General features: G+C 39.3%; 1 protein-coding gene across 1 annotated transcript in view; it reads left to right on the forward strand.

Annotated features, from left to right (window-relative positions):
• LOC126235648 (dynein axonemal heavy chain 3) overlaps positions 1–14,585 on the forward strand; it is a 1,245,905-nt gene that overhangs the window by 621,812 nt on the left and 609,508 nt on the right. Inside the window, exon 34 of the mRNA XM_049944362.1 lies at positions 6,395–6,580. Within this exon, the coding sequence (XP_049800319.1) occupies positions 6,395–6,580 (186 nt within the window). The remainder of the gene's footprint in view (positions 1–6,394; positions 6,581–14,585) is intronic.

The raw sequence follows: 14,585 nt of genomic DNA on the forward strand, positions 1-14,585 counted from the left end.
GCAAGTGCTCTACCAACTGAGCTCCTGCTCTCCTGGGAGCTTCTGTAAAGTTCGGAAGGTAGGAGACGAGGTACTGGCAGAAGTAAAGCTGTGAGTACCGGGCGTGAGTCGTGCTTCGGTAGCTCAGTTGGTAGAGCACTTGCCCGTGAAGGGCAAAGGTCCCGAGTTCGAGTCTCGGTCGGGCACACAGTTTTAATCTGCCAGGAAGTTTCATATCAGCGCACACTCTGCTGCAGAGTGAAAATCTCATTCTGGAAACATCCCCCAGGCTGTGGCTAAGCCATGTCTCCGCTATATCCTTTCAGGAGTGCTGGTTCAGCAAGGTTCGCAGGAGAGCTTCTGTAAAGTTTGGAAGGTAGGAGACGAGGTACTGGCAGAAGTAAAACTGTGAGTACCGGGCGTGAGTCGTGCTTCAGTAGCTCAGTTGGTACAGCACTTGCCCGCGAAAGGCAAAGGTCTCGAGTTCGAGTCTCGGTTGGGCACACAGTTTTAATCTGCCAAGAAGTTTCATATCAGCGCACACTCCGCTGCAGAGTGAAAATCTCATTCTGGAAACATCCCCCAGGCTGTGGCTAAGCCATGTCTCCGCTATATCCTTTCTTTCAGGAGTGCTAGTTCTGCAAGGTTCGCAGGAGAGCTTCTGTAAAGTTCGGAAGGTAGGAGACGAGGTACTGGCAGAAGTAAAGCTGTGAGTACCGGGCGTGAATCGTGCTTCGGTAGCTCAGTTGGTAGAGCACTTGCCCGCGAAAGGCAAAGGTCCCGAGTTCGAGTCTCAGTCGGGCATACAGTTTTAATCTGCCAGGAAGTTTCATATCAGCGCACACTCCGCTGCAGAGTGAAAATCTCATTCTGAATGTGACAATTGACTAGAAACAAAAAGTTACGTTTAAACAAATTAACTGAATAAAAATAATAGAGTAATAATTTTAATAAAAACTTAAAAATAAAAAACTAAGAAATTTAGTGCATCAGCCAAGATTTAAACCTACTACCTCCTGCATGTGTTCCTGTTACACTATCCATTATACCATACAACCAGACTAGCCAATTCCACTTTTTTAACGCTATTGAGTGTCACACAAAATTTCGATTAATTTTTTTGTTCCTTCAATTACTAGCAAATGGGGGCCCATCATGGTGAATGGCTGCAGTGTGTGATACCTGGGATCTTTACCCACATCGCTGTATAGACAGATTCGAAAAGTTGATTCCACTGCTCAGGATCTCTCCTTGTGAATACTGTTACTGATTTTGGTTGAGCAACATTTATACAATATTTTTGAGGGACCACACTGCCATTTGAATGTTTTATTGTTTATGTCCTTAAAACATAGTGATACTAAGATTAAATACTAGATACATGTTCTCATCTTTTATTTACCAATGTAAGCCTGTTTTTATTAAATGTGATGTGGTCCTTCAATTATTTTCTGATCTCTTACAAAATAGTGATTCCACATCTGGCATTTGGTGGGGAGTTAATATTTTTCTTAATTTTTGACCAAGTTTGAGCATGACAACATGTTAAATGTCCTGCAATATATGTTAAAGGCATACAATCAAATATTTGAAAATGGCTTAAAAGGCTGAAACTTGGGTTGTACTTTAATAAACAATAAAACTATCAAATGGCAGTGTGTTCCTTTAAAAAGTGAGTATTGTTAATTTGGAACTGTTCTTAGATTAGCTGCATCAAGATAGAAGATTAGATTTCTTTCAACTTTAGTTCAGAGATCATTATTTAGTTTATGCTAATGTAACTATAGTCAGTGGAGAACAGATATACCGAGCGAGGTGGCGCAGTGGTTAGCACACTGCACTCGCGTTTGGGAGGACGACGGTTCAATCCCATCTCCAGCCATCCTGATGTAGGTTTTCTGTGATTTCCCTAAATCGTTTCAGACAAATGCTGGGATGGTTCCTTTGATAGGGCACGGCCGATTTCCTTCCCAATCCTTCCCCAACCTGAGCTTACGCTCCGTCTCTAATGACCTCGTTGTCGATTGGACGTTAAACACTAACCACCACCACCAGAACACATAAATTAAACCTACATTCTACAGTTGCTGTAACCAGTGTTAACAATTTGAGGAATGTATTTTACAATTCACAATTCTGTGATACTTTTATTGTTTCTGGGCTACCCTAGGACCCACACATCCATCCTATCGGGATAGCTGTATTACCCTTTTTCATCAGCAGCAATAGCTTCATCATAGTGGACACCCCCAGTTCACAACAAAATGCAGACTAACATGAGGTGCCATTCTTTTATCTGTTTCTCCATTGCTATTACAAGGGGATTTTCCATAGCTGCTTTTAAAGAAATTCCACTCATCAGAGATACAAAAGTTTGTTTCATGTGGGTATAACTTAATAAAATTATTATAATGGGCTGTAGATCCATCACTAAAGTAGTAAATGTACTTCATATTGTTATCCTCAAATATTTGATGAGCCTCATACGAATGTACGAATGTATGAACTGGAATGGTATCATAACAAAGTAAGTTGCTACTAATATAGACACTTACCCTGTAGCTCTTTACCAACAAAATGAACTACATAGGGATGTAATGTGGCTTGGCTGTTCTCCCAATGAAATCATTGAACAGTATCCTAAAAAAAAAAAAAAAAAAAACAAATGAATAGTTCACAGCAAAATGTAAATGAATAGTTCAAGATTTTCATTTAGGTGCTGCAGATATGATCTTTGGTATTTTAAAATAAAATGGTGGTATATCAAACCATGAAGCTTTAGATCCAGTTCCTCCATTAACTCTTCTACTGTTGTAATATGCGTCTCTGGTATCTGCTCTTTCAGCATGATCCCATTATTGGCTGAAACCACCCATAACATTATCATTTTTGGGTGGTTGGAAATGGGTCCTTTTTCATTCATTCAGTGAATTTCCTGCCTTTTTGAAGAAGTACAGCTGTCAGTATATGTAATAGATTCTTATTTAGCACAAAAAGTCATTTGAGTGTACAAAAGCATGGCATCTTAACTGATACCCTAACTTTGCACATTATTATGCATTTAGATGGTCCAAACTTGGAACCCACATTTATGAGAAGCTGTAGAAATGGAACCAAATGAGATATAGAGCTATGGTCCAAACTTGGAACCCATAATTACGAGAAGCCGTAGAAATGGAACCAAAGGAGAAATAGGGCTGATACTTTGTACAAATATGTTCAAGACATTATGGAGCCTTCCCATAAAATTTTGTTACATATGGAAACAGTCCCAATGCACCCTGGTCTGCTTCATGTGAAAAGACCCAGCACCACATCATGCATAACTCATTTAATTGTGGTATGGTTCTTACTATGAGCTCTGCTGGAGAAGTTGGTGTGTTTGGTACAAACACAGTACCCTTGATGAATCCCTACAAGAAAAGCATCAAGAGATGTCAGGTCAGATATGTGTGATGGATTTTTAGCCAGCAGACCTTCACCGTGTACTCGCTCTTCGGGATGTAGTCAGGATTGGAAAGCAGTGTCACCTAATAATTAATATGTGGTTCTCTTATATATAAACCACGTATAAGTTTGTTTACCCTTGGAGAAGGGGAACTATATGATGAAGCTCGGTAGGATGAGGAAAGTATCCTCAGACTCATCTTGGAGGAGAAAGGATATGTAAAAGCAAAGAAGACCAAGTCATTTAGCATCTATTCTGGTGGTGGCTAGGAACCGAAGCAAGAGACTTTTTTGGCTGTGGCTAAGAGACCCTGCAGTCTCAAAACCGAAGTGATCCTGCAATGTGATTTGATTGGCAGAGAGGCTGTCCTGATGACTATTCAGATTATTTCTACATTTGTTCACTGATTGAGAATTGCTTGGCATTTGTGAATTTAGTGGACTGTGGTATAAGGATGTAGACAGCATTACATAAGCAGGTTTGGGTTTGTCCAGGAATTGTGCACAGATACCCCAAGCAGTTCAAGTGATCACTTATGAAAAGTGGGTAACTGGGGCTACAGTCCTCATCCAGAACAAATTTTCGTATGTCGCTATTGGGCAGTAAATCTCTACCTCATACTGCTGATGTCAAGGAATTGGCAGACAGCCAATAAACTATGAAGTATTTCATACAGCTGTGGATTGTTTACAGTGTTTGTTCTTTCACACGTGCATGTAAGTATTTGGCCTACATCAGTATAAAACTGTTGATTGTTGATGCATCAATGAGAAGGTGATGAATGAGAAAGCTGGCCTCTTTGTAAAATTCCAGTAATAAAAATTTCTCATGTTTGTAGCCTAGACACACCTTGTACAACCAATCCATTTACCTGGAGAGTGGTTATTAAGCAAATCCGAAACATGGGTGATATGAAATGCACACTGCATTCATGATCAACTTCATCAGTGAGTGGGATTGATAATTTTTCCAGCAAATGTAAGTTCCCTATTCCAGTGATTTTTTTCTCTCGGAAAAAGAAAGGCCCACGAACCTTACTCATGATCAATGCTCAAAAGACATAAACTTTTTGGCTGTCATGAACATTTTCCACAATTTGTCATGGATTCCTCTCTGCTCCTGTTTCTATAGTTGTGTTTTTTAACTTTACCACTTAAATCAAATGTTGACTCTTCAATAAAGATAATATTTCCAGTGAAATGTACATTTTATATAATCACTAATATTTTTCCACGAGAATCATTATGAACAATCTTATTAGCTTCTTTAAGTTCTTGTATCATTGTTAGTTTTTACAATACATGTCATCTCATCTCAAACAGTCACACATGGAATGCCCAACTCACGAGAACTATACCCAGTTAGTTTTGTAGGACTGTTAACAGACCTTTGCCTCACTTTCTATACAGTGTTGTCTAACACACTTGATCAACCAGAGGAATTTTTTATGACTTACCAAGTGCCCAGTTCTAAAAAAACATTTATGCCATTCACAAGTGATAAGACTAGCGGGAGTATCTTTAATGTACTAGGTATGAAAATTGCATTGTACAGTTGTCTTGGAGTTTCATTCTCCAAACCGAAAAACATAGCGTTCACACTATGGGCCAGTGAATTCAGCCATCCTTGCTACAAATGTCACTAACACTTGACTTTATGTGATTCATAATAGCTTAGTACAAGGATTAAAACTGATCTATTTTCCTACAAAGTTATTCTGAGACGAGGTCTGTAGTTGCACAAATGAGTTTGTGAAAATTTCTGATCCTGTTAAGTCCTTTTAGAAGGAGTTTATTTTTCTCCTGGAAGCCTCTAAAATCTCCAGTGTTTTTTGGTGTACAGTTGAAAAACACACTTCAGATGCAAACCCCTTGTGCGAAACCGTCATCCCCCAAGGTAACATAGCACAAGGCGTATCTACACAGCAGTCCCATCTTCTCCACTGGTGATCATGGCATTCAGTAGCAATCACTGAACAACAGATAGCATTGCAAGACATTCCACCTACGGTGTGTCAGCGTACGGATTGACGTTTGCTGCCAAAGGTGTGGCCTAGCGTCAGATGCCAGCTTTTTTTAGATGATGTTTCCAAACACATATTCCTATCCTCAATTTGTTTCTCAAGGCACCCTACACAATCCCTCGATGATCCTTGCAACGTATCTCGGACAGCTTGTATACTTGTACTTAGCTTTGATTATCAGATTGTACAGGCCCCAATGCTCTTCAACAGAAACAGTTAACACCATTTACAGCTTCAAGTTTATACCAATACTGCACAAGACAGTTCCTTTGAAGCTCTCGACATCTGTCTGCGACAGGAAGGAATAAAACTAAATACTGTAGCATAATTTTGATGTACAGAGATGTTGCAACCTATTTCCTCACTGTAACACATATTACATTCTAGGTAAAGATATGCTAACAGTACTGTACCTGTAAATACACTAAGATTAATCTTGTCTAACTTCAGAAGTTTAAATACTTGCATTGAACCTATTAATTCAGCTAATCAGAGCAGAAATTCAATAATGAGATGCTCCTCAAGTGAATGAGTTGGCTATGTAGCACAACTGAAAAGTAATTTGCACAAATGTGACCTTTGTCTTCAAAATTAAAATGTATAATGAAATTTTAGTTTCAGAATTACCAAAGGCAGCAGACATTGAATAATAATGTAACTAAATAAATACATAAATAAATAATGTTCAGTTTGTAAAATTAGGTGAACATTGCACTCACGCTAAACAAAAGTTTGAATGGTAACATTATGACATGTCAGTTTTGTGAGAACTCGAGAATAATAATTCTCAGAATAATTGAAATGATATATCATTATTTTAGAAAATGTTATGATGTTTCAGGTGAACCTGCTATTTTCCCTGAATTTCTCCTTACATTTTCTTCTCAAAGTAATAAAATCAAATAATTTTGAATTTTAACTTTAATACTATATGTGTTTTATAGCTTTTTGTTGGAGCAATGGGACCTCCTGGGGGTGGATCAAATGAAATCACGGGACGCTTCATAAGGCATTTGATGTTAATATCCATTGATTCTTTTCCTGACAATACACTTACAAAAATCTTTGGAGCCATTATTGACTGGCATTTCAGCAAAGGATTTGATTCAAATGTTACAAGATTTGGAAAGGTAAATATTAATTGTAATTCTAATTTACTTTTAACTTACTCAATATGACAGTAAATCATTAAGACATACTCTATGGAATATAGTCTCCAGACACCCACCATAAAACATTTTGTTTCACCTCACATTATGATATCTGACGTATTAAATAGTCTTCACAAGTTTGCCGCACGGCAAACCCATGAAGACTATTTACAACATATGTGCCAGGAAAGTTTAAAGAGACACATATCTGATGTATATCAAAACTACTTTGAAAAAGTCTGAAATGAGATTCTAAAACATAAAAAGGAAAATATTGTATGTAAGCATATTTCTGGAAATAGCTAATTTATGAGTTAGTAATGAAATAGAATTTTGCAACGGAACATCATAGCACAAGTTGTAGCAAAAAGGATTATCCAGTTTAGCACATCTATATATCTGAAAGTAATAAACATGTACAATGAATTTGGTTCTCCGATGAACAGTAAACTCAAAAAGTTTCCTTTTCATAAGTGTTCATTATGCCCCCTTGAGATGGACAGCATATGTCAATGTGGTATTCAAATTGTTCCCACACTGCAGTGAACATGTCTTGAATTACATGTTCCAAAGCTCTTGTTATGTGATGTCTCAGTTCATTAATTATTATTGGTGATGGAGGCACATAAAGTTTGTCCTAAGCCCCCACAAGAAATAATCACATACAGTCTGGTCCCGTGACCTTGGAAGTCCAGAGTAACTGATCCATCGTTCAGTAATCCTTAGATTTAAAAATTCCCACACTTCCAGATGCCCATGTGGTGGTGCCCCATCCTGTTGGTAAATTAAGTCATTTGACTCTGTCTCCAACTGTGGGAAAAGAAAGTTCTCAAGCATATCAAGAGATGGGGGAGGAGGCAAATTCATATTCTTGAGGAAGAAAGCCTGGTGTCACAAAGCACCTAGCATCTAGCGAACATAGGTATATTGATTGTTCAAATGAATTTGAAAAGCATCCCTGTTGGTTTTTGAAAATTTTTGAACACATTCTAAGTTGATTTCTGAATGAATCATAAGTTGATTTTTGAATGCGTGCATAGTGTATATGATGGTTCTGCCAGGGTAATACTCATCGCATCTAGAAATAAACTTTCCTGCAGACAAAAGGGAACGGGGCTGTACGAGTTGAGTAGAATAAAGCTAAATGGGTGATTGCCAACTGCTGTTTGTTTATGTGATTGATTGGGTATGTGAATGATCAGCATTTTTGTAATTACTAGCAAAGTCCATAGATTCAGACTACCAGAGTGGAAATAAATGACTAGCAGGAATAACAGGTAAAAAAGATTATATATTATCTTCTCGGTGTATCTACGAAAATGAAATTTTGACAGAAAATTTTTGGTCGGGTCGCTAAACTAGAAAGGACAAGTTGTATAGTCCCTGGCTAGCAGGCGCTTAAGTTATATTGTGGGAGTAGCATGGAAAACACTTTGTACGAATGTGTAATAATGTCTAATCGGAGAATAATCGCTGGATAACTAAACGGGTGAATCTGGTAGGGTTAGTAGAGTTAACCGGACAATGAGTTTTGGCAATGGTAGGAATAGTTACAGAATTATTGATGAGAATTGTTTGTTAGAATGAGGAAGAAGAAGAAACGTGAACACCACACATATTATGGAAGAATAAGATGATTCAAAATTTATCCAAAAATTTTTTACTACTTCTTTTCGATCTCATGCTTGAGAAACTGGAGCGTATGAATGAAATGTGGAACTATTACCTAACATAAGGCTTTCTTCTTGTAGTAGGCCAGATGGGCATTTTACATTGGTACTTTTTGAATTATATTCTGTCATATTATAAAAATGACCATTATTACCAAAACAGTCTCGCTTATTTGGTGTGTGTTACAATTGCTGCAGTATTAGAAAGGCTTCTTTTCTTTTATTTCTTTTATCTAGCAGACACTGACAAAATAGACATAATCAGATCAAGAAACCACACCAGTCTTGGGTACTAGTTGTATTATCAGCTTTCTGAGTATTAGACAACGACATTTCGATTTTTCATGTAGCAAAACCGTTTGACGAATTTTGATGAAGTAACAGGTTCTTTCGCAGAAAGGAAAGCACGCCATGTAAAGCTGTAGCAAGATTAGAGAGAAAAAAAAAACACTAGGATTTAAGCACTGAAGAAATGTGTACTATCGGGATTGTCTCATGCCTTTACTGGTTTTATGTATCCTATATTTAATTTTCTGTCTCACAGAACAGCAAGTTATTAGCTAATAGGCAATAAAGAGTCCGAATTTTCTGAAGAGTTCTTATTCTTCTGTTTACAAATAATCCCATCCAGTATTAATTGCAAGTTTTTTTTTTTCCTCGTTCCCCCCCCCTCCCCCTCCCGTCCCCCTCCCCCTCCCCCTCCCCGTCCTGTCCTATTTCAAACGCTCAATGGATATGGGTTTGGGGGCCGCCACCATCTGGTATTGCCCAAGTTGGAAATATCATAGGTCCGAGTAGTCTCTGTTAGAGTGGGAGGGGGATGGAGGTGGGTGAGTAGTCTCCATGTGATCTGTGTTTACATTTAGTGATCTTTCTGTTTCCTCTTCATTTACTGCTCTCACATCAAATGAAAACAAAGTGATTTCTGTGGCTGGGAGCTATCAAGTGAATTAAAATACATTCACATAATTACGGAAAGCTAAAATATGTTAATACTTTCGGATTTGATTTTATTTCCACCTTTCTGACATTCAAGAATTAGTCGCCCTCCAGAATAATGAATTACTTATGTTGCTTTGCTAAAGAAATTCAGCTTTTATCTATCTTTTCCACTGAGGCAGCCGATTTATTTGAAACGAAGTGTTTACCACACTATTGGCTAGTTTCAACTGTTTGCTGCATTTCAAGTGCACATTTTCATCTTCTAGCATGTATGGCATTATACCATAATAAAGAACTCAATACGAGATAATACTGTACTGGTACTCCGAGAAAATTTGCATCCCGAAAACCACACTGAAGAACTTAATATCAGGTCGAGGCCTACTTCGTTGCCAGTCTGGACATACAAATGTGCAGTTTAAGGCAAATTACGCATTTTTGTATGGTTCACAAAATTCCGTTGCTCATGGAGTATCCTCTGATGTCTTGTTTCTTTTATGACATAATGTAAGATCTTTTAATGTTTTACACATATGGGCTTCCTATGTCATCGCAGCTGCACAATTGCGGTGATGCCTCTTATCTGCCGCTCTCTAGCAACTGCTGGAAGAAATCTATTTCTAACAGATCATGGGAAAATATTGCGAATTGTGGTTTGAAAACCATTATTTTCAAAGTAAATTTCCTTTGATGCAAGATGAACTATGTGCAGAATGTGTGATGAATTTCTTAAATCACAGAGCATTTGACTCTCATTTAAAAATCAACTTCTTGATGACAATCAATTTGGAAGAATTTTGAGGCCAGAAGATCAGAGATTTATGACAGTATTAAACATTTTACTGGCACATTTGTGTGATATATCTTAAAGTGAAAAACGTGCATAAAAGATCAACATTATATGTGAAAGCTTATCTTCTCTCACACCTTACTAATCTTAGAGACCAATACTATATCTGAAAGCTTTTCTTTTCTTGTAGCAGCAATATGTATACTATCTTTTCCTATTTGTGTGTTCACACTACTTAACAGTGATGTTGCTATGGGCTGACTACATCATGTGTCCTATGCTCTGAATATCCGCTGCCATCGGCTGGTGAGAACACATGACATGAGCTATGACTGGCTTACAAAAGCACATCGCAATCTCAATTTCAACGCTTTGGAGAGTAATATGCGGTCTTTGGTAGAATGCGAATTTATACTTTCATGATATGAAAATATGCAGTGTATGTGTTGCTGCACATCAAAGAACTTTCCAAAACATGTTTTTTTCCCCAGAGTTTCATTTTCTAAAGTGCTGGGAAATCCTAAGCTACTGTATAAAACCATAAACATTCAAATGATTCATAAGTTTTACAGTTCCGAGGGAAAGTATACTGTCACTTAATGTGGGAAAAGTGTATTTTCATCTGGGAGAAATTGTATTTTTAACTGGAAGATCTGGAGAAAATCCATGAATTTCTTTTCTTGGTCCATGTATACATCCTGAAAAACTTCTTTGCCACCAATCCCTACAGTCGAACCCAACCTAATCTCAACATTGCACCAGGCCTCTTCCAGTTGGTACCATCACTACCCCCCTCCCCGCAACCAAACTAGCTGCTGGTCACGTTCCAGGTCCTCTAACTTGGCTCACCATTCTTCCCCAGGCCCCTTCCTTAGAACACCAACCTTTCAGCAGAAGAAAGAATACCCTTACACAACCTCAGAACAAATCCTTACCTAATCAGGTAGGAACTCGCATATGAAGGTTCCATCACAATTGTTATGAATCACAGTAACCACTTTCAGAAGGCCTCTGCCAATTATCTAACTTCTGGACATTGACTTCCACCCGCCAACCACCAACAGTACATGCATTTAGACAGCTACCATCTCATCCACACATCCCATATAACCAGGCCACCCAGGGCTGCTTATCTGCAGTGACAAAAACTTCCAGACCTAACGCACAAACAGATCTCCTGTGCCATTTCCCCATACACCCCCAATCCTCCCACCACCCCAAAGAAATAGTCACAAAGGAGTGCACCCTTGATCACCCTGACTGGGACAACCAAACCACATCCTTCACCAGCACTTTGATAACCTATCATAATATACTGAAATTGTAATTCTGTCAGAGACAGCAAAGGACCTAGAAGAGCAGTTGAACGGAATGGACAGTGTCTTGAAAGGAGGCTATATTTATTTTTATTTAATATACGGCATTTAAGTACAATTCAGTATTGGACCATGTTATTCTACATTACATAATGTTATATATATTCGCAGACTAACATCTAGTCCTTGTATATATTCAATGGATTTTTGGGATGCCATGGGGAATTCTTCAAAGTCCCCACTGAATGCTTTGGCATATTCTTCTCTGATGTGTTTGATGGTCTGCTTAGGCCCACCACAGTCACATGCTGGCAAAGACATCAGTCCCCATTTGAAGAGTGAGTCGGCGCATCTTCCATGCCCAGTTCATAGTCAGTTCAGAGTTGACCATATCTTGTATGATTGGTCAAACTCGGAAACTGCCTCAGTAATACAAGTCATTAGGTGGCAAGTTGTTGGGGCATTTTGGAGCCATTCTCTTCTCCAAGAGTAGATGTCAGTCCCAGTGATGCTGTCGAGAGCAAGAGGAGGATGTCTTGAATGAAGCCTCTTGATACTCAGATCAGGTATATCAATGTTTACCAGTAGTTCTGGGTTTGCTTCGATCTTGTTGTATTCCCTGACCAAGGCTGCTTCTTGTTGTATTTTTAGGGGTGATATATGACAGGACAGGTAGCCATATTTTAGGTGTAGACCTAACGGTTCCTGAAATAATGCGCGTGGTGTTGATTTTGTTCACGTGACTACTGTTTAGCCATACTGGTGCACAGTACTCAGCCGCAGAGTATACCAGGCTCAGCGCAGACATCCTCAGAGTTTTTGCTGTTGATCCCCAGGTGGTTCTGCAGAGTTTATGGATGCGGTTGTTTCTTGTTCTCACCTTGGCAGCTGCTTTTGTAAGGTGTGATTTAATGATAAGGTTCTGTCTAATGTAACCCCAACGTACCTTGGCTCCTTGTTGTGGTAGAGGCATGTGTCGTCAAGCTATACTTCCAGAGCTCTGTCGGCTTCTCTGTTATTGAGGTGGAAGCAAGTTAGTTCTGACTTTGTGGCGTTAGGCCTAAGCCTCCATTTACAGAAGTATGCTGCCAGGGCAGACTGATCGGATGTAAGGGTTTCTTCCATTGTATCAAAATAGGTGTGCCTTGTTTCAGTGGCCCAGTCATAAGCATAGCCATTGCAATGGCCCAGTCATAAGCATAGCCAAATTTCCTACAAGCTGTGTCTGGCATGTCAGCAATGTATAAGCTGAAAAGCAGTGGGGCTAACACCAAGTCTTGATCAAACCATTTTCAAGCAATTTCTGGCTACTGACTTTGTTTCCCATGATGACCTGGAATCCTCTGTTACCAGTAAGCTTTGTCACTTTTTGACGGGGAATTTTTGTCATCAGTTTATAGCATAGGCCTTGTCTCCAGATAGTATCATAGGCTGCTGACAAGTCAATGAAGGCCACAGATGTTTTTAATTTCTTTTGGAATCCCACTTCAATAAGTGTTGCAAGGGCCAGGACTTGGTCTGCACAGCTTCGGTTGGGACAAAAGCCGGCTTGTTCTATTGGGATGGCTGTGAGTATTGTCTGACCGATCCTGTTAAGTAGTACTCGTTCCAGAAGTTTGTACACCATGCTAAGCTGTGCTATGGGCTGGTAGTTTTGCGGAAGATTTCCTGGTTTACCTGGCTTTAGGATGGCAATTATCATGGCACGTTTAAGTTCTTGGGGTATGTTTCCTGCCTTCAGTGGTGATGTGAAGAACTTTGCTAACCTTATTTCCATATATTTGCCAGACTTGATAAGAAACTCTGGGAGGATGTCATCTAAGCCCGGGGGCTTTACCTGGTTTAGTGTCCTTCATTGCTGACGAGATCTCTTTGGTGATGATGTCGCATGAATATTTAGTGTCAACACTGGCTGTTGCTTTTAGCTTTCTCAGTTCATGTTTAATGCATATTGTGGTCTCTTGATGGTTTACCCTTTTAGATGTTTCTTTTTCTTCTCGAGTGATACGGCTGTCTCCTCCCAGTTTTTGAAGCAGGGACCATGCTTTTCTTCTGGATAATTTAAAGTCCATAGCCTGAGCAGTTTCCGTCCATTCTGTTGTCACGCAGTATAAAGGCTGTGTTTGAGTTCATCTTCTATTTCTCTGTCACCGCTGCTTTGGTAGTCATTATACAGTTCCTCACGTTTCTCGTCCCAGCCTGGAATGTATTCTTTGCAGTATCCTCTAGGTATATGCTTTTTTGCTGTGCTGATGACTGCTCCCATTAAGCATTTATAGCTGTCAGCAGATGGAGAGATCCATCCCAGGCATTTATCGAGGTCTTCAGGGTAAGCTCTCCAATCCACTTCCTGTAGATTCCATCTGGGTCAAGGAGTTGAGGCTATCAATGGAATACTTGTGCTGGTATTTACTAGGAATTGTCAGTGTGGACTGTGAGGAAAATCTGGCAAAACATTTTGGCTTGCATTGACCAGCTGGTGATTTTCATCAGCTGTGACAAAGCATACGTTTGGGTCGTACTCTCATTTCTAAGCTGCTGATCTGAAGGAACCACGATCTTTAGCATCGAAAATGAGGTCGATGTTGTTTTCTTCTCCCCAGTTTGCTAAGGCTTCACCATTGGTATCAGTTGTTCTGTATCGCCATTACATGTGGTGGCTGTTAAAATCCCCTACAAAGACTGCGGGATGGCAGTGTGATTGGAGAACATCTGCTGGCCATGCGGATCCTGGTGGTTTGTAAATGTTACTTATGACCAGTTCACCTATTTTGATTATCACAGGGTGGATATTTTCATTTGTGGAAGTGGATAGCATGTGAGCATTTTCTGTTTTATTTTTGACGTATGTGGCTACTCCATACACATGGTGCTATGTTGCACCAATGATATCGTATCCTGATATTTTTCCTCTGGAACATAGTTGATCTTCATTATCTGTGTGTGTTTCCTGCAGGGCAACCATGTCAATGTTGTGCTTAATCAATAACTGTTGAAGAATTTGGCATTTGGTTTTACTAATGCCCTCAATGTTCTATTGGCATGTTTTAATACTTGTTCCAAGTTTCCTAGATGCTTGGCCCTGAGAAGGGCTTTCAATGTGATTATGAGTCATTTCCTTACTTCTCAAATAGCCAGGAGATCTAGAAAGATTGTCTGGCTGCCAGTTTTGTTGCCTTCTTAGCACCACCCAGGGGTCATGTGTGGGGTAAATTTCAGGTTTACACCCAGGACGTGAAGCAACATTGACTATAAGGTGAACATCA

Source organism: Schistocerca nitens, chromosome 2, assembly GCF_023898315.1.
Source record: "Schistocerca nitens isolate TAMUIC-IGC-003100 chromosome 2, iqSchNite1.1, whole genome shotgun sequence".
NCBI classification, from domain to species: domain Eukaryota; kingdom Metazoa; phylum Arthropoda; class Insecta; order Orthoptera; family Acrididae; genus Schistocerca; species Schistocerca nitens.